At 47.6% G+C, this 20936-nt stretch overlaps 1 protein-coding gene across 4 annotated transcripts in view; it reads left to right on the top strand.

Annotated features, from left to right (window-relative positions):
* The first annotated feature begins 3271 nt into the window (after positions 1–3271).
* The window catches only part of PGPEP1 (pyroglutamyl-peptidase I), a 36249-nt gene continuing 18584 nt past the window's right edge, over positions 3272–20936 (top strand). For 3 of the 4 annotated variants that reach the window (XM_082622226.1, XM_082622224.1, XM_082622225.1), the window contains exons 1-2: positions 3272–3492; positions 5560–5612. In XM_082622226.1, the coding sequence (XP_082478352.1) occupies positions 3459–3492; positions 5560–5612 (87 nt within the window). In that variant the 5' untranslated portion in view covers positions 3272–3458. The remainder of the gene's footprint in view (positions 3493–5559; positions 5613–20936) is intronic. The other variant, XM_082622227.1, reaches the window with a different exon arrangement.

Here is a 20936-nt window from a genome sequence, read left to right as displayed (position 1 = left end):
TAAGAGTCTGCCTGCCAATGCAGGGGACACAAGTTCGAGCCCTGTTCTGGGAAGATCTCATGTGCTGTGGAGCAACTAAGCCCGTGCGCCACAACTACTGAGCCTGCGCTCTACAGCCCGCAAGCCACAACTACTGAATCCCGTACTCCTAGAGCCCGTGCTCCGCAACAAGAGAAGCCATCACAGTGAGAAGCCCACGCACCACAATGAAGAGTAACCCCCCATTCGCCACAACTAGAGAAAGTCCGCATGCAGCAATGAAGACCCAACACAGCCAATAAATTAATAAAAATAAAATTAAAAAAATAAAGTATATGATCCAGTGGCATTAAATACATTCACCATGCTGTGCAACCATTGCCTCTTATCTAGTTTCAGAACACTTCCATCACCCCCAAAAGAAACCCTGTCCCCATTAGCAGTCACTTCCCATCTCCCCTCCTGCAGCCCCTGGCAACCACTAATCTGCTTTCTGTCTCTATGAATTTTCCTGTTCTGGACATTTCATATCAATGGAATCATACAGTATGTGGCCTTATGAGTCTGGCTTCTTTCACTCAGCCTGGTGTTTTAAGGTTCATCCATGCAGTAGCATGTGTCAGTGCTTCATTCCTCTTCACTGTTGAGTAACATTCCATTGTATGAATGGACCACGGTTTGTTTCTTTAACTGTTGATGAACATTTGTTTTCTTTTCTTTTGGCGATTGTGAATAGTGCTGTCATGAACTTTCACCTATAATATTTGGACACCTATTTAATTATTTTGGCTTTATCCCTAGGAGTGGAATTGCTGGGGCCTATGGTAACCATGTTTAACTTCTTGAGGAACTGCCAAACTTTTCCACAGTAGCTGCACCACTTTACTGCACTTGGCTTTCCAATGTAACCATCATGATTTTTTAAATAAAGAGTTCTCCATCCCTCCCCCTCCCTTCACCTCGCCTCTCACAGGCACTGAGCTGCTTGTTACACTGTTGCAAAGCCAGACTGTGAACACACAACTTAGCCCCTCTAGCCAGCTTTCTTTGGCCCTTCTTGTCCTTCCTTAAGGACTTTGGTCCTGCTTTCCCTTCCCTACGGACTCACCCACTTATTTCTTTTTTTTTTTTTTTTTTTTTTTTTTTTTTTTCCTTTTTGCGGTATGCGGGCCTCTCACTGTTGTGGCCTCTCCCGTTGCGGAGCACAGGCTCCGGACGCGCAGGCCCAGCGGCCATGGCTCACGGGCCCAGCCGCTCCGCGGCATATGGGATCCTCCCAGACCGGGGCACGAACCCGTATCCCCTGCATGGCAGGCGGACTCTCAACCACTGCGCCACCAGGGAGGCCCTCACCCACTTATTTCTGATCCAAATCCCAGCCCCTTCCATGTGTGACTTGGGATCAGTGGCTTAGCTGCTCAGGGTCCCTTTTCCTTACTTGCAAAATGGGATAAGAATAGTTCCTCCCTCCAAAGATTTCTGATATTAAAAAAGAGAACATCAGTGATGTGCTTAAACAGGGCCCGCATCCAGTGAATACTAACTTTTACCCGCATCACTCTCGGCAGTAGCACGTGACTCAGTTTTTCTGATCACCGCTAACTCAGTGTCATCAATTTCCTCTTTTTTTTTTTTCCCAGTGCGATGGTGGGGAAAATGAAACCCTCTGTGGTTTCCCTCTCTTCACATCCCCAGCTTCTAGCAATACATGCACGTTGTACCAGACACTTATTACAGGTTTGAGTTATAAAACCAGATTCTTGGTGAGATTTTTCTTCTGTTCTTTTCTTCTACTTGGCTGAGGTCTCGCTCTCACAGCTGGCCCAGGCTGGATTCCACATTTTCTGAATTCTACCTGAAACTGCCAGAGACCAAAATAGCCACTGAGTGTGTGACCTCTGGTCTGAGCTTGCAAACAAGGCTCCCGGGCAGTTCAGAGAACATTGCCTTGGATATTCTGAGGCCTGGGCCAGAGGCAGACGGTCCTTGGTCAGCACCCTGACTAATCTGGGCCAAGGCTGCTTGGAATGAGATGTCAGTGACCCACGTCCAAGGTCCAGTCCTGTTTCTAAGGATGTGGCCAGAAACTCAGCCGTATTTTTTGGCTATTTTTGGAAGAATGCTGGCCTCTGCTGAATGTGGGTTGGGGACCTACTGTGTGCTAGGTACAAGGCTCTAATGGAGACATAACCCTGCTCTGGAAGTCAGGGCAGGAAATGGGAAATAAACCAGAAAAGCAGTGTCGGGCTTCCCTGGTGGCCCAGTGGTTAAGAATCTGCCTTCCAATGCAGGGGACATGGGTTCGAGCCCTGGTCCGGTAAGATCCCACATGCCGGGGAGCAACTAAGCCCGCAAGCCACAACTACTGAGTCCGCGTGCCTAGAGCCCGTGCTCCGCAACAAGAGAAGCCCCCGCAATGAGAAGCCCACGCACCACAATGAAGAGTAGCCCCCACTCACCGCAACTAGAGAAAAGCCCACGCGCAGCCAAAAATAAATAAATAAATAAAATTAAAAAAAAAAAAGAAAAGCAGTGCCTATAAAGGAATGATTTCTGAATGTGATTGCTGCTCTGAAGAGGATGAAACAAGGAAATGAGATGGACCTACTGGGGTGGTGGTGAGTTGGGGTGGGGGATTTCAGCCAGGGTGAGGAGGACCCCTAGGAGGAGGTGATGTTCCAGCTGAGCCCTGAAGAAGCAACTAGTTTTGCAGGAACCTGTAGGGCATGTTCCAGGCAGAAGAAACAGCAAGTGCAAAGGCCCTAAGGTGGGACTGTGTTGGGTGGGCCCTTGGAGGATTGCTGAGTCTAGAGCAGCTGTGTATTGGGGAGAAGGAGGGAGGGGAGGCCCAGGTATCTGGGGCCACATCAGCCTCCTTAGCAACACAGGAGCCTGCTTTGGGCACCACCCAGCTGTGGGTGCCCGGTTTTCACCTTATTTCATCCCCCCCTCAAACTCCTGGCTTGAATGCCGCATCTGTGACCCCAGGAGGCTTTAGGTGAATGGCCTTCCGAACTAGGCCTCAGCTTCCTCATCTGTAAAAGGGGCCGAATAATGGAGCCTTGCTCACAGGGAGGTGGGGGGCACCGATATAACTCACAGCAGTTGATCGGTGAACATTGTGGAATGAATAATAATTCATGAATTCAATGAATGAATTCAATAATAATTCATCGTCCCCAGCGCGTGACTCGAGTTCAAGCGGCCACAACCTGCAGGACGAACTGTCCCCATCCAACGGGTGGGTAAACTGAGGCTGGGGAGTCCGGGCAACCACGCACTACTGTGGGGAGAGTTAGGGATGGGGCGTGCACTCTGCGTCTTGGTCGCGGGGACGCGCACGCCCAGAGGCCCGGCCGGGGGCGGGGCCAGGGCGGGGCGAGGCCGGACTTGGGGGCGGGGCGGCGCGGTGGCCGAGCGGCGGCAGCGGGCTTACCGGGCCGGACAGGAGTGGGTCAAAGGCGCAGCCTGAGCCCGCCATGGAGCAGCCCAGGAAGGCGGTGGTGGTGACGGGTACGCGGGTAGTGTTCTGATGGCGGCCGCGGCAGCGCGGCCCATGGCGGGGGCGGGTCGGGCGGCTCCGGAGGCAGCGGGGCCGGAAGAAGCGCGGTGGCCCGGGTGGGGCAGGTGCTAGAAGTCGTCCCAGGTGCTGGAAGTCGTCCCAGGTTTGGAAGATGTCATCGCCCACGGGAGCCCAGCTCAGTCCGCGCGACAGAGAAAGTGGAGAAGGGGGCGCCCCTGTGGTCCCACTGTCAGGAGTCGGGGCAGGCAAGGACGTGGGTGTCCTGGCAAGTGCCCCACACGGAGCAGGCCCCTCTGGCCTCCTTCCTGACCCGGTTGGGGACAGGGACCCTCCGGGCACTTGTTTTTTGTGTCTGCCCGGCAGGCTGGACTGGACTCCTCCCTGCCCCTCCCGAGGTTGGGTTTGTCACCACCCCCGGTCCCAGGGGATAAAGGCCGATTTGCGGGCAGGAAGTGCCCCGTGACAAGTTAATCTCTTGCCAGCCACTGCTCCCCGAGCCCTGCGCTAATGGGGGGCTGCTCTCCCGAGGCGGGGGCAGGTGAAGTTCGGGGAACCTCGGGTGCCCGGCCGTTCTTCCGCTTGTCCCAAGGACTGTCTTAGTCAAAATCTTTCCTGCCCGGGCTGTTTGTGGGTGAGCCTGGATCCCCCGCCCCACTGTCACCGACTCCCTAAAACTAACTGCTTCTCCTCCAGGAGACTCCACGTCGGAGCCTCGTGTGCGGTCAATTTCTGCCAGGCCTCTGGTGGTGGTGGTGGGGGGGGTGCGGTATTATTTTGACCCTGTCAGGAGGGGTCAGAGTGAGAAATCCAGCTAAGCTAATCCAGGTATATTGTGGTCCAGGGAGGTTTGGGCTGGTCCTGGAATTCCCAGGAATATGGAAGTAGCCACTTACCTAACAAACAGGTGTGTCAAGTTGCCTGAGGGTCACTTTCCCCTGCAGCCCTCCTATATCTGCTTATTTATTACTTTAGTCCTGACTCAGCAGGCAGCCACGGGATTGGGCATTTTTCTTGCATGAGCTCATTAAATCCTTACTGTCTCCATTTTGCAGAGGGGGAAACTGAGGCTCACAAAGGTCACCTTGTTTGTAAGTGGCTGAGCTGGGACTCATACTTGGTCCATGCAGGAGGAGGAAAGGGGTGGAGAGGTTCTGACCCTACTTGGGGGCCCCCTGCTGTTCCAGGGAACAGTATCCCGCCATGATACCACTTGGGACACTTGGCCCAACTGGAGTGACCCATGGTTCAATGACAGCCTTTATAGAGAGGTTTATTTCTTAGGTGGTATGTTGGGGCGATTAGAAGAGGGAGGCCACAGACTCTCCTGGGTCTGTGTTTGAATCCATGCTCTTCCGTCTTCTTGCTGTGAGACCTTGGGCAGCTGGCTTCACCTCTCTGTACCTCAGTCCCGGCTCCTCTAAAATAGGCCCAGGAAACACCCTTGCCTGAAAGGGAGGCACAGGGAGGCTGAATGCCACAGGGCATGCAGAGCACTTAGCACATCCTCAGGTGAGAATCTGGTTTGTAAATGGGGCCTGGAGTTTGAGTAAGTAGGGAGGAGGGTGGTGGGATGATGTCTGGACAGCCTGACCTGGGAGATATCCACGTGCATCCCTTAAGGGCCGTTCCTTATCAGGTGATGATTCACAGACCGCCTATGGCTCTGCAGTTCCAGAGTCCAGGGGAGAGGCACAAAGACAATGATAAAATTATATTTGGGGGTCAAGGATAGGGGAAGAAATTGGGAAGGGAACAAGGCCAGCCTTTTCTGGGGCCAAAGGAGGGCACTGGCCTCTTGCTGGGCATGAAGGTCAGGTGAAAGTGAGGACGAGAAAGGACTCACAGCTTCGGTTAAGAGCAGACAAGTTTGTGTGGTGGAGGGCTCTGAAGGGCCACTGGGTGCACCCCAAACTTGGGACCAGGCCCCCGACATTGTCCCAGGTGGCAGCTGCTCCCGAAGCTCCCTGCTCCATTCTCCTGGATGAAAGCAGCAGCCTGGCCCTGGGCAGGCCAGGAGGGGCCGCTGGGTGACATGCTGCTTTTCTTATTTTTTTCAGGGTTCGGCCCTTTTGGGGAACACACTGTGAATGCCAGCTGGATTGCAGTCCAGGTAACTGGATCCAGAGGGGAGGAATCAGGCTTGGGGCTGGGCTTCCCCTGGAAATACTTGACACCAAAGAAAGGAAGGAACCTACGAAGAGAATGTCTGTCTCCCGTGAAGCTTCCTGAGAGATATTTAAGTCTGATATACACTTCCTCTCAGATAGTTACCACTGTAGCTTGCGTTTGTTGAGTGCTTGCTCTGCGCCAAGTATTTTTTGCTGCCCAGCATGCTGAATTCTGCCAACAACCCTTAGGTGCAGTTATTCTTGTGCCCACTTTATGGGTGAGGAAACTGAGGCACAGAGAGAGTTACTGAGGTCATCCAGCTCAGAAACCAGAGTGGCATTTCTTCGGAAGTAGCCCATGCCACAGCCAGGTTTTGGAGGACCAGGCAGGGATATTGGGGGATGTATTAACCTTGTAGAGCGGGTGCAGTGACTCTCAGTGTTGCTTCCTGGCAGCTGGAGGAAGCAAAGGCCGCATATTGCAGGGGAGGAGGTCTTTCCCGCTGTCCTGAGCCTTCCAGTTTCTTTGTCAGCTGGGGCATTTGGAGGGACAGACTGGGGAACAATGGGCAGAGAGAAAGAGAGAGAAGTTTTCTCCTTATATAAATCAGATCTGCACAGACCGGAGTCAAACTCGTGTTAATCCTAGCCCATTAGCTGCTTGATTTAAAGCATCCCCTGCTTTCCACTCCAGAGCCCTGAATTCAGAGAAAAATCCAAGCTGAAACCTCAGTGTGTCTATTCCCAGTTGGGGTGCCCCACCTTTTTTGTTACCCTTCTTCCAGACCTCAAAATCTTGGCCACATTCCTCTCCCTTTTTAAAAATTTTCACCCCACTTTGCTAGCAGAACAGAGGGACAGGATCCCTGGGATTCCGCAGATGGGAGCATGTCTGAGGCCCTGCTCGTCGCACCCGCTCCCTGGAGCCCCAGACAAAAAGGAAACAGCATGTTTCTGAAGACGTGTGTGTCTGGCTTTGTGCGAGTTTCAGACAGGAGTCTTCACGGGGCTGAGTGGACACAAAGCCGTGTGTCTGAATCCCTGGGCCCCAGACACTATGATCTGCATCTAAATAGGAGAAAAATCAATTAAACAATCTTTGGAAATCCCTCCGAGCTTTGGGACTTGGATGGTGGAAGATGGCAGCTTTTCATCCTGCTGCCGGTGGGGAAATACCCCTTATATTTCAGTCACCCATCTCTCCAGACCTCACCTCTAGAAGACTTTCAGTTTCTTCCTCAACTTTATGAGACAAGAAGAGAGAATTCTCCACCATTCCCCAGCTAAAAAATGCCAACCTTCCCAGGTCCAATTGTTTCCCTTAAAAAAGCAACAACAAAAAAAACTGGAGTTGCGCATACATACCGAGTGTGCACAGCAATGTTAGTCCGTGAAATTTTACACGTGTACCTCTGCAGCACCTGAGTCCAGATCAAGACCTAGAACATTCTCAGCCCCTTCTCTGTTGGTCCCCATTGCAGAAGCCCCTTGTGTCCTTTCCCAGGTACTCCCACTGCACCCGCCAACCCTACTCCCAGGTGTAAACCTCTCTGCTGACTTTATGGCCTCCATAGGTGCATTTTACCTGTTCTAGAACTTGGTGTCAATGGAATTGCACTTGGGTCCCATGCCTTCTGCACAGCAGAGCATCTGCCGGATCCACTCACGGGGTGGCTAGGAGCCGCTGGTGGTGCTTTTCAGTTACTCTGGATAAAACAGATTTGCCCATGGAAAGGGTGTAGTCATTGGATGGGTCAAATCCATCCCTCAAGAAAATATGCCTCAGAGTGTTCTTGGTGTGATCCAGACATGAGTTGCGGGCAGCCATTGATGTCTGTCACCTCAAGCTGAAGATGGGTGTTTGGTGAGGTGGAGTGAGCAGCCGTTACTTCCTGTCCCGACTGATTTTTCTGAAGCTCAAGTTGCCACCTGTGGAAGGAACTCCTCCTCCTCTGCCAGGGACCAACTCACTTCTCTCTGTCTCTCTCTGTTTCTCTGTCACTCTCAGTCTCTCTCTGGGTGTCTCTCTCTGGGTCTCTGTCTCTCCCCTTCTCCATGTCTCTTTCCATATATCTGTCTCTCTTTGAGTTTCTCTTGGCCTCTCTGGGTCTCTGTCTCTTCCTGTCTCTCTCTCTCCCTCCCCCACCTCCTTCTCTCTCTCTCTCTCTCTCTCTCTCTCTCTCTCTCTCTCTCTCCCTCTCCTCTCTCTCTTATCTGACCTTCCTTCTTCATGCCCTGGGTGAACTGGCGCCCCAGCAGACAGTGAACTGTTTCCCACCAGCCACATTCTGGAGGTAGGAGTTCTGGGGACAGAGGGGCACCGCTCCTTTCCTCTTTCCCAGGAAAAAATGCCGCTGCCCCTAGCACCCCACACAGGAGGGACTGCATTTTTCAAGTATCCTGTCTCCCCACAGGTCTTGGGTGGTGGGAGTGGGATGCTGGCTGCGGGTCTTTCTCGCCCTAGGAGGCTGAGGTGGGTGTTGAGGGCCTGGACCCCCTTGGCTTGGGGCCATCTGTAGCCTTCTCTGCCCAAGTGGGGCAAGGAGGAGTCGGGTCACAGGTCCTGGTGACATCGCAGGACAATTACTGCCACAGTGAGTCTAGACAGACCTGCTAAGGATATTAACCAGGGAACAAAGCGGGTCTTTGTTACGGGGTCAAGGGAATCAGTCAGACGCAGCCGCTCAGCGGGGTCTTGTCAGGTAGATGGGGTGTAGACAATGTGTTGTCTGGGGCGCACAAGCCCCGTTACTTTCACAGTCTGTGCTTGGCGGCTGTGCTCGCTGCACATTGTCGTGGGACTTGGGGTGCGCTGCTACCCTCCCCCCAGGAGAACTGTCCAGCCCTTTTGGAGCAGAAAGTGGTCAGAGGCCAAGAATTTCGCTTGATTATGGGCCACCCACTTCTCTTAACTTCAGATGAACGGTGTAGCTGCTCCTCCCCCACCATTGCCCTTATTAAAATTGGGGAATCATTTGTATAAAATCATGTACAGATCTTCAGTGCCCCCATCACTTTGGTGAAAAGTATTTATGCCCATGTCACCAATACTTCGATCAAGGTGGTTGATTCCCATCAACCCAGAACATTCTTTCCTGCTACCCCCCCCCCGCCCCGCTCCCCATCACTCCTCAGCTGCTTCCTGAGCTCCGTCACTGCAGATGAGTTCTGCCTGGTCTCAAGTTGCAAATAAATGAATGGGATGGAACAGCCTCTGTGTTCCTCTGGCACCAGCTGCTTTTGCTCAGCCTGTATTGGGGGGTGTGTGTGTGTGGCGGGGGGACAACTGTCTCCTTTCCCGACCCACCCCTCCTCCCATTGGCGCTGACACTGGGGGCTTCAGGGTTTGCTCCCCAAGGATAAAGCAACAAGGATGCCCCTCTCAGGGTCTCTAGTGAGCATGTGGACGCCTCTCTGTGGGGATGCTGGCCATGGGGTGTGTGTATTTCTTTGATGGTGGGTTTCTTAGTTTATTTTTTCCCCCCAGATGGGGAGGGGGTAGGTGGGGACCCAGAGGACATGAGGAGGAAAGGTTAGGACAAGAAGGTGACTCACTCCGTGGCTCCCTGGTGGCACCAGGTCATTTCCTACCATCAAAAGTCGATGTGGGGCCTCCCTGGTGGCGCAGTGGTTGAGAGTCCGCCTGCCGATGCAGGGGATACGGGTTCGTGCCCCAGTCTGGGAGGATCCCATATGCCGCGGAGCGGCTGGGCCCGTGAGCCATGGCCGCTGGGCCTGCGCATCCGGAGCCTGTGCTCCGCAACGGGAGAGGCCACAACAGTGAGAGGCCCGCATACCGCAAAAAGAAAAAAAAAAAAAAAAAAAAAGTCGATGTGGGCGATTCTTCCCACTAATGCTTGGTAAACATCACCCAGTGGGAGAGACCCTTGAGTTACTGTGGGCGGGCAGTGGTGCTCAGCATGTAGCGCCTGGTCTGCTGGGTAAAGGGAGAGGGGCAGAGACAGGATCCATAAGGCGGGGCTGCTGTCCTGAGCTGGGGGTCCGACCTTGGCATATCACATGTCATGGTGGCCACCGGGAGGGTTACTGCGTCGTGTAGAGGGTTCCTTGGCTTGGTCACTAACCGAGTTAGTAGCATCCTCAGTACCCCACCCCCCCTGCCCATAGAGATTCTTCCACCAAATTGACTTGCCTGGGCATATGGGTGGCCTGTCCTGTGGACAGCTTTGGGGATAACTCCCTGAGTGAAACTCTGAACAAATGAAGATGATCCTTTTAAGTCCTCACTTAACTGAGGGATGGATTCTTTTCATTACTGGACTTTCAACATGTTGCCAGAAAGCGCTGCCAGGGCCATGGGGAAAAGAAGTGGGAGGGGGCGGGGAAATTTCAAGCTGTGGGGGACAGGAGGGTAAGAAAAAGTGGGGTCGTGGTTGACAGGGTGTAAAGATAGATGAGATTATTTACCTTATGCTGAGAGGTCTTTGCTGGAGATTTCTCCTCCCAGCCATGGCAGGAGAGGATGACAAAGAAATCCTTTCACACCCAGATTCCCCAAGTGTTAACATTATATTACATTTGCTCTTTCTCTACAGATAAATAGGTAGGTAGATAAATACAGTTTAAAAAATTTTTTGACTTCCAAGTCATTTTTTAAACTGTGGTATAATATATATAATATAAACTTTACCACCTTAACCATTATTAAGTGTACAGTTGAGTGGCATTAAGTACATTCACATTGTTTTGCAGCCATCACCATCATTGGTTTCCAGAACTTCTTCATCTTCCTAAACTGAAACTCTGTCCCCATTAAACACTAACTGCTCATTCCTCACTCTCCCAGCCCCTGGCAACTACCACATTCTCCTTTCTGTCTCTATGGATCTGACTACGCTAGGGACCTCATATAAATGGAAGCATACAGTTTTGTGCTTTTGTGCCTGGCTTATTTCATTTAGCATAATGTTGTCAAGTTTCATTCGTGTTGTAGCATGTGTCAGAATTTCCTTCCTCTTGAAGGTTGATATATATCCCATTGCCTGGTCTCAGGCTTTATATACCACATTTTGCTTATCCATTAATTGGTCAGTAGACACTTGGGTTGCTTGTACATTTTAGCTCTTATGAATAATGCAGCCATGAACATGGGCCTACAAATATCTCTTCAAGATCCTGCTTTCAGTCCTTGTGGGTATACACCCTGAAGTGGAATGACTGCATCCTATGGTAATTCTGTGTTTAATATTTTGAGGAACTGTCATGCTCTGTGTCATTTAGGGGTCAGTTGCAGACATGATACTCCTCTATCCCTAAATAAGTCACCGTGTATTTCCTAAAACACAGCCTCAGCACAGTGATCAAAATCAGGCTTATTGGACATTGATACAATTCTATAATCTACAGACCTTATTCAGATTTTGCCAACCACCCTGTTAATGTCCTTCACAGCAGAAGAAAGTTCCAGATTATATGTAGGTTCAGTTGTCCCATTTCTTTAATCTCCTGTGGTCTGGAAAGTTCCTCAGTCTTCCTTTGTGTCTCATGGCATGACATGTTTGCTAAGAACTGCTCAATCCTTTGGAGAGTGTCCGTCAAGGTGGCTCCTCCAGTGTTTCCTCATGACTAGATGGAGGCTGTGTGTGTATTTGGGGCAGGAATCCCACAGAAGTAATGTTGTGTCCTTCTCCGTGCATCATATCAGGAGGCACTGGATATATTGATGTGTCTCATTCTTGGTATCATTGACCTTGATCACTTGCTAAAGTTGTGGTCTGATGGATTTCTTCTTTGCAAAGTTACTATCTTGCCCTTTGTGATGAAAAAGTATCCCATAGAGAGATACTTTGAGACCCTGTAAAGAGATACTTTGAGACCATATTAGCATCCCCTGGTGAGTCTCACCTGAATCAGTTATTATTTTAGTATGATGCCTGCCAAATGATGGTTTTCTAATTCCATCTTTCCTTCGACACTTTTTATGACCTTCTGTGAGTTTATTTGTATCTGCGTGGACTCATGGGTACTGTCTTCAACAAATGATAATCTCTTACTCTTAATTTTTTTTAATTTTTATTTTATATTGGAGTATAGTTGGTTTACAGTGTTGTGTTAGTTTCAGGTGTACAGCAAAGTGATTCAGTTATACATATACATATATCTATTTTTCAGATTCTTTTCCTGTATAGGTTATTACGTCTTACTTTCTTAATTTTGATGTTCAAATTGTCCCAGATTTGGCCCATGGCAGCCCCTTCAGGCTGGCTCCTGTATCATTCTTTTTTTTTTTTTTGGTACGCGGGCCTCTCACTGTTGTGGCCTCTCCCGTTGCGGAGCACAGGCTCCGGACGCGCAGGCTCAGCGGCCATGGCTCACGGGCCCAGCCGCTCCACGGCATGTGGGACCTTCCCGGACCGGGGCACGAACCCGTGTCCCCTGCATTGGCAGGCGGACTCTCAACCACTGCGCCACCAGGGAAGCCCCTCCTGTATCATTCTTGAGCACTTCCTTCCTTTTTGGTTTCAGGCTCACTTTTTGGAAATGCATTTTTTTTTTTACTTTTTTTTTAAAATTCAAACAGAAAGTCACAAAAATTGTAATCATCCTCATCAGTTCACTCAGTCCCATGTAATTAATTGTTTTTCATCTTGGTCTTTTGTTAGCACTTTTATGAATTCATCAGTTTTCCATTAGAGTTCTGAAAATGCTTATTCATTCAGTTCAGCAGTATAGTCAGTTACCAGAAACCTGTACTTGTCAGAGTCTTTTCCATGAATTCTTTGAAGATGAAACCCTTTTATAGGAACATTTTTGCAAAAGCATCAGAGTACACCCAGAACTGTCTTTAAATGACAAAAGACTTAAAAATGACCACGGTTGAAGATTTGATAAAAGTTCATAATAATGCAATTGACAAGGAAATTTAGTTATTTCTGAGATATACATTTTAAAGTAATAACTAGAATTATGACTTATAACATTATACCAGAACATATAAGATTTTTAGGAATTTCATGTAATGTCTGAAACATATTAACATATTTCCATACAAATAACCCAAAGGAAGTTTAGTATTACTTTTTTTTAATTTTTGAATTTTATTATTTTTTATACAGCAGGTTCTTATTAGTCATCAATTTTATACACATCAGTGTATACATGTCAATTTCACATGTATTTTCACAATAATTTTAGATTTACAGAGAAATTACAAAGATAATACAAAGAGTTCCCACATACCCCTTACTCGATTTCCCCTAGTGTTAACATACGTAATGACTACATATCTCAAAATGAAGAAATCAACATTGGTCCATTACTGTTAACTAAACTCCAGTCTTTATTCGAGTTTCATGAGTTTTCCCACTAATGTCCTTTTTCTGCTTCAGGATCCCATCCAAGACACTACACTGCATTTAGTAGGGCATCCTTCCCCCCGCATTTTTCTGATTTCTACCTGAGTATTGGATGTCAGATGCTTTGTATGCTTTTTAAAAACCTGAGATACAATTTTATGGGATATAATCATGTACCATAAAATTCACCCTTTTAAAGTGTATAATATAGCAGTTTATAGTATAGTCACAGAGTTGTACAACCATCACTTCCATCTAATTCCAGAGCATTTTCATCACCCCAAAAGAAGCCCATACCCATTAACTATCACTCCCATTCCTCCTTTTCCTCAGGTAACCACTAATTTACCTTCTGTCTCTATGAATTTGCCTTTTCTGGACATTTCATATAAATGGAATCACAAGACGTGGCCTTTTATGTCTCCTTTCACTCAGCATAACATTTTCAAGGTCCGTCCCTGTTGTGGCGTGAATCAATGCTTCACTCCTTTCCATGGCTGAGTAATATTTCATTGTATGGATGGACCATGTTTTGTTTATTTGTTCACCCATTGATGGGCATTTGGGTTATTTCCACCTTTTGGTTATATGAGTAATGCTACATGGACACTCACATACAAGTTTTTGTGCGCATGTAGGTCTTCATTTCTCTTAGGGGTATGTGTATGTATCAAGAGGGGAATTGTTGGGTCTTATAGGAATTCTGGGTCCACCTTTGTACTTTCCCTGTCCCATCCCTGAAATGAGCAACTTCTCCAAGAAAACCTTCATTCTTTTAGCAGAGAATAATATTTAAAGCTGGAAGCTGGGAGCTGGGTGTGCTCATTGCTACTAGGATATCATCGCTTCTGAGTTCTGTCAGTTGACAGAACTGGAAAGTAGAGGTGTGTACATTCACACACACACACACCGGCACCCATTTCTATATCAAAACCCTGGAATTTGCACAGATGCCTTCAATTCCGATCCAACACCACAGACTTGTGACTCCTTCCTCCGACATTGTGAATCCCCTCCCCTCATGATCCCCCAGTGTGTTCACTTCTTTGATCAATCCTAGAATAAACAGAAAGAACTTTCAGAATTACCTACTCATGCTTCCCCCAAAGAAAGCCTACTTATTAGAATTTAGTATTCGCTTATGGTTCTTTTTGTCTTTAGCCTGAGGGCGGATTCCAAACAATGTATTCAAAAAAATTACTTGAGTTACTTTTTATTAATCCAATATTTATTTATTTATTTATTTATTTAAAATTGAAGTGTAGTTGATTTACAATGTTGTGTTTGTTTCTGGCGTACAGCTAAGTGATTCATATGTGTGTGCGCGTGTATATATGTATATGTCTATATTCTTTTTCAGTAAATATATATTCAGTATATATTCTTCTTCAATAAAATTCTTTTATTACAAGATATTAAATATAGTTCCCTGTGCTATACAGTAGGACCTTGTTTATCTACTTGGGTTAGTTTTTGTTTGTTTTTTTTTTAACTTGAGTTAATTTTAAAAGGACTAACTTAAAAATATTGTTGGAGGAAGAGAGAAGTACTTTAAATTATTTTTGAAATATTTCATACATGAAAAGTATACACACACTATATAGGGCAAACATGAAATTATGGTGGCTATGTATTTAATATAATGTGTTTTAGAAAAAGCATATATAACTAGCACATCATGTCCTGTAACTTCATGGATATTGTCACCTAGGGATGAGGCTACATTTATTTAAGGGAAAAAATTAAATGATTGAGTTTGAGAAAAATATTAAGTAATATTAGCTGCACTGGGGAAATGGAGCTGAGCATGGTGGGCCTATAGCCTGGGGCTTGAGGAAAGGTGTCTGTGTCTCTAAGCTGATGACTTTCTGGAAAACTCACTTTTAAAAAAAAAATAATTAATTAATTAATTTTTGGCTGCATTGGGTCTTCATTGCTGCGCGTGGGCTTTCTCTAGTTGCAGTGAGTGGGGGCTACTCTTTGTTGCGGTGCACGGGCTTCTCATTGCGGTGGCTTCTCTTGTTCCGGGCTCTAGGTGCGTGGGCTTCAGTAGTTGTGGTGTGCGGGCTCAGTAGTTATGGTGCACGGGCTTAGCTGCTCCGCGGCATGTGGGATCTTCCTGGACCAGGGCTCGAACCCGTGTCCCCTGCATTGGCAGGCGGATTCTTAACAACTGCGCCATCAGGGAAGTCCCCAGTTTCCTTAAAAATGAAAGGTTTATGTATCCCCATTTCCCCTACTTGTTCAAGATCCTGATAAAGGGACACAATTCATCATTTTTTTTTTTTTTGCGGTATGCGGGCCTCTCACTGTTGTGGCCTCTCCTGTTGTGGAGCACAGGCTCCGGACGCAAAGGCTCAGCGGCCATGGCTCATGGGCCCAGCAACTCCGCGGCATGTGGGATCTTCCCAGACCGGGACACGAACCCGAATTCCCTGCATCGGCAGGCGGACTCTCAACCACTGTGCCACCAGGGAAGCCCCACAATTCATCATTTAAAGGAAATGAGGAGGACCCCAGATTGGGCGCCTTCACATATCTGGGTCCTTCCTCCTGGCCAGGCAGTTGGGAATTTGAAATTCCTGCAAATTATGTGTGTGTGGGAGGGCTTGGAAGTGGGTATTTACTCTGTAGATTTTATTTTATTTCACTTCACTTCATTTCATTTCTTTTTTTTTTTTTGCGGTACACGGGCCTCTCACTGTTGTGGCCTCTCCCGTTGAGGAGCACAGGCTCCGGACGCGCAGGCTCAGCAGCCATGGCTCACGGGCCCAGCCGCTCTGCGGCATGTGGGATCTTCCTGGACCGGGACACGAACCCGTGTCCCCTGCATCGGCAGGCGGACTCTCAACCACTGCGCCACCAGGGAAGCCCGTAAGCATTCTTTATATACAGTTGACCCTTGAACAACTTGGGCGTTAGGGGCACCTACCTTCTGCCCAGTGGAAAACCCATCTGTAACTTACAGTCAGTCTTCCATATGCTTTGTTCCTCCATATCCACAGTTCTGCATCTGCAGATTCAGCCAAGCTCGAACTGTGTGGTGTTGTAGTATTTACTGTTGAAAATAAATCTGCATATAAGTGGACCCATGCTGTTCAAATCTGTGTTGTTCAAGGGTCAGCTGTATTCTAGATATAGATCCCTTGTCAGATACACGGTTTGCAAATATTTTCTTTCACCCCAGGTGCTGTCTTTTCATTCTATTTATTGCATCCTTTGATTCACAATTTTTTTTCATTTTTATGAAATCTTAATTTCTCTATTTTTTTCTTTTATTGTCTGTACTTTTGGTGCCATTGAATTTGTTTTTAAGATGGAAAAGAGCTCACTGGGTCTCCTTTTGGGGATTAAGGGAAGTTTCATTGATAAACCCTTAAGTTTTTCCCCTACCTCTAGTATATACTGAGTCTGAGGTCAGAAGGGCAAGCTTCAAGAGTTCCCTGGTGGCCTGGTAGTTAGGATTCTGGGCTTTCACTGCTGTGGCCCGGGTTCAATCCCTGGTCGGGGAACTAAGATCCTGCAAGCCTTGTGGTGTGGCCAAAAGAAAACAAAAAAGAAAGGAAGAAAGAAAAGAAAAGCAGGCTTCAGTGTGATAGTATCACTCACTAGCATACATGTTCTGATCTTGCAGTGCAACTCTTTTTAGCATTTAAGCTTCACACATAGGTGCGAGAAATGTGCACAAGGATGCTTGCTGCAGTATGGCTTAAAACTGAGGAAAATTGGAAGCCACTTAAATATTCCAGTGTAGGGGAATGTTTAAATCCAACTAATTTCTGGGATGGAATATTATGCAGCAGGGAAAAGGGAAAGGAACAAGATTTACATGTAATAATGTAGCTAGATCTCCAAAACCAACTGCTGAGTGGAGAAAGCATAGTTGCTGAAGGATGCAATTGATGTAAAAATAAATACTATGTGTTTTCTCAGACAGGTGTGTAGAAGGGATAGAAATAGGTCTGCAGGGATGTGTGTGCTGTTAACAGTACTTTCTTCTGAAGTATGGGAATGGGACCCAGACTCGGGGTGAGGGGGCTTCAAACTTGATCTGTCTGGCTTTTTAAAAATATACCAACTATTTTCATGTCCTCATCTACTAATTCTACCATCTGTGTTGTTTCTGGTCCTGTTTCTTTTCTTTTTCTTTCTTTCTTTCTTTTTTTTTGGCCATGCCACGTGGCTTGAGGGATCTTAGTTTCCTGACCAGGGATTGAACCCGGGCCATCAGCAGGGAAAGCGTGAAATCCTAATCACTAGACCACCAGGGAATTCCCTGGTCCTGTTTCTTTTCTTTTTTAAATTTATATTTACAATGGTTACATAGCAGGGGATTTTCATTTCTTTTTTAAAACATTTATTTATTTATTTTATTTTTGGCTGCGTTGGGTTTTCGTTGCTGCGTGTGGTCTTTCTTTAGTTGTGGCGAGCAAGGACTACTCTTCGATGCGGTGCGCGGGCTTCTCGTTGCAGTGGCTTCTCTTGTTGCGGAGCTTGGACTCTAGGTGCTCGGGCTTTAGTAGTTGTGGCACGCGGGCTTCAGTCATTGTGGCTCACGGCCTAGTTGCTCTGCGCATGTGGGATCTTCCTGGACCAGGGCTTGAACCTGTGTCCCCTGCATTGGCAGAAGGATTCTTAACCACTGCACCACCAGGGAAGCCCCCGGTCCTGTTTCTATTGATTGATTTTTCTCTTCATTATGGGTGGTAGTTTTTGGCTTCTTTGCACGCCTGGTCAGTTTCAACTGATGCCAGACCTTGTGAATTTTACCTTGTGGCATGCTGTATACTTTTGTATTTCCTCAAACTATTCTTGAGCTTTGTTCTGGGATACAATTAAGCTACTGGAAACAGTTCCTTTCCAGGCTTGCTGTTCAGTTTTGTTAGGCAGGACCAGAGCAGTCTTCACTCTGGGGCTAATTTTTCTCCACTTCCTTGTGAAGTTTTTCCACTCTGGCTGGTGGGAACAAGTATTTCCAGCCCGGTATGAGCTCGGAGGCTTGTTCCCTGTGTTCCTTTCAAGTGGCTCTATCCCTGGCCTCTGCATGCGTGTAAACCCATCAGCCCTCGGACTCTCAAAAGATCTCTGGATCAACTTCTAGACTGATCTCTCTCTCTCTTCCTCCCTCTCTCTTCCTCTCTACACACTCTCTCCTCCCCACCTACTTCCCTCCTCCCCTTCCCCTCCCCCCTCCTCTCCCTCCCCCTACCTCCTCTTCCCCCCAGGTCCCTCCTGTCCAGGACTCCACTCTGCAAACTGTAGCCCTCTTACACTTTCTAGAACCTCAGCTTTGACTCCTCAACTCCATGTCTGAAAACTGTTAGTTTACACATTTTGTCTATTTTTTTTCACTTATGCCATATTAGGCAGAAAAAATCACTTGGATTTTTTTTTAAGGAAACACATTAACGTTTTAAAATATAATTTAACATTGTTTTATTTTTTCTAGTTTCTTCTATTGTTTTATTTTTTCTCCCTATGACATGGGTACTACTGTTCACCCATTTACAGATGAAGGAACTAAAGCACAGAGGTTGAGTGACTTACCCAGGGTCACCCAGCCAGGGAGTGAGGGTAGGGGAGGGAGAACAAACCTGGTCACCTGGCTTTAGAGGCTCCACCCCTGATTCCTACCCTCCACCATCCATGCAATTAAGAGCTGCTTTTTTCCTTTTTTAAAAAATTGAGATGAACTTATATAGTATAAATCTATTTTAAAGTGTACAAATCAGTGGCATTTATTACATTCACAGTGTTGTCCAACCACCACCTCTATTTAATTCCAGAACATTTTTATCATCCAAAAAGGAAATCCTGTCCCCATTAGCAGTCACTCCCCATCCCCAGTCCCCAAGCCCCTGGCAGCCATTGATCTGCTTTCTGTCTCTGTGGATTTGCCTGTTCTGGATATTTCACATAAACAGAGTCATATAATATGTGACCTTTTGTGTCTGGCTTTTTTCATGCAGCATGATGTTTTCAAGGTTCATCCACATTGTAGCATGTGTCAGTGCTTCGTTCCTTTTCATGGCTGAGTAATATTCCACTGTGTGGATGGACCATATTTTGTTTATATCCTTTCATCCAGTGATGGATACTTCGGCTGTTGCAAATAGTGAGGAGCTACTTTTAAATGTAGGAAAGGATGAAAAGGAAAGGGGTCACAGCCAGCAGTGAGTCCAAACCCCCACTTACAGTTAAGAAAAACAAAGCACCCTCAGGAGGGTCGGGTACTTGCCCAGGCTCACCTGGGTCTGTATTTGTTCTCAGTCCAAGCTTGAACTGCTCACTTGTTCAGCTGACATTCACCAGCACCTAATGTGTGCACATCTTGGGGCGTGGCCAGGACATTGACCTGTGGGACCGAGAGAGCATGTAAAGCAGGCTGGGCATCCAGAATGTCTTCTTGGGAGGCTGAGACATGAAGGCTAAGGAGTCAACTGACCGGAAAGTGATGGGAAGAGCATTCTAAGCGGAGGGAATAGCCAGTGCAAAGGCCCTGAGGCAGGAGTGAGTCTGGTATGTGGGAGGCTGTGTTGGGGGAAGTGAGCAAAAGGGGGACAAAGGGAGAGGAGGGCAGCATCCCGACCCCTCAGGGCATCGTGGGCTATGGTGGGGAGTTAATATTTTTATTCTGAGCGTGGCAGGAGCCACAGCAGGGCGGAAGCAGGGAAAGGCTGCATTGTGATTTTAGATGCTGCCTTGGGGGACAGGAGGCTGGGGTAGTGCTGGGGAGGAGATGGGGCTTGATCTCCACATCAATTTGCCAAAACAAAACTTGGGTGTATCCAACAAACGTCAAGAAGCCAGTGGTCTATAACATCCTATTATTTTTAATGTGTGGCCATTCAAAATAATCAGTCCGGGCGTGCAGCATGCACAAACAGGGTGAATATTGATAAAAATCACGGGAATGGAAACAGGGAGCACAGATCTAAAACCTCCAGTGCTTCTCAGGGGTTCGATGGTGTAAAAAACAATACGGTGAGGTAGGAATCGTGGTTGTGTGCCAGCGAGCACCAGGCCTGCCTCGTCTCTGAATCCATAAACCCTTGAAGAAAGTCCCCTCTGATTCCCATCACCACAGTCCAGGGAGTTGAGAAGACAAAGGAGCATGAAGAATAAAAATATTAGTGTCTAAGAAAACTGATTGTGGGAGAAATTAAATATTTTACAAAGTTTTCTCTTTAGTGTCTTTTAAAATAGATTTCACACAAAATATAACCACCCTCCCCGCCAGCCCTCTACCCATCAGTGTCTGCAGCTCACCGTGCACCATGTTTGGGGAGCAGGTTTGCGCTCTGCCCTCTTCTGTCCTGCGGGGAGGGCTTCCTGATCTCACACATAACTGGGCTTAGCAAGAGGGCCGGGCTCCCAGATCCTGGTGTTGGCATTTGAGACTCCCCCCGCACACACACCTGCCTCGCCCCACCTACCCTCCAGATGTCCTTGTCTCCAGGTGACCTCTTTGGGGAGCAATTTGGAATTATCTATCAGTGAGGAAAGACCTGCTATTCCAGGCATCGGATACTCTCCAGAGCAACTGCCGTCAGTGGGGCACAGATCTGGGATAGCGTGGGTAGCAAGGTCAAGGCAACCAGAGAAAGAAATCCTGTAGCCGCTGCAGGAGATGCAAGAACTCACCTCTAGGGACTTCCCTGGTGGTCCAGTGGTTAGGACTCCACACTTTCACTGCCGTGGGCCTGGTTCAGTTCCTGGTTGGGGAACTAAGATCCCACAGGCTGCGCAGCGTGACAAAAAAAAAAAAGATAAGAGCTCACCTCTAGTGAATTCGGCAAGGCCAGATGCGAAACCTGCTTCGCCTGGGACCTGCCCATAGAACTCTGTAACATCCGCCAGTGGTAGCATGTCCAAATTACTGCATGAGATCTGAGAATAATATGAAACAGCCTGACCGATAATCATTATTTGGGGTATTAATTTTACCATGAAGAATGCTCAGTTTTTGATATTAAGCTGAAACCTTCATCCCTGAACGTCTCTGCCCAC

This window comes from Mesoplodon mirus (genome assembly GCF_964341445.2).
Source record: "Mesoplodon mirus genome assembly, chromosome: 5".
Classification (NCBI taxonomy): domain Eukaryota; kingdom Metazoa; phylum Chordata; class Mammalia; order Artiodactyla; family Ziphiidae; genus Mesoplodon; species Mesoplodon mirus.
This window is presented reverse-complemented; position numbering and strand designations above follow the sequence as displayed.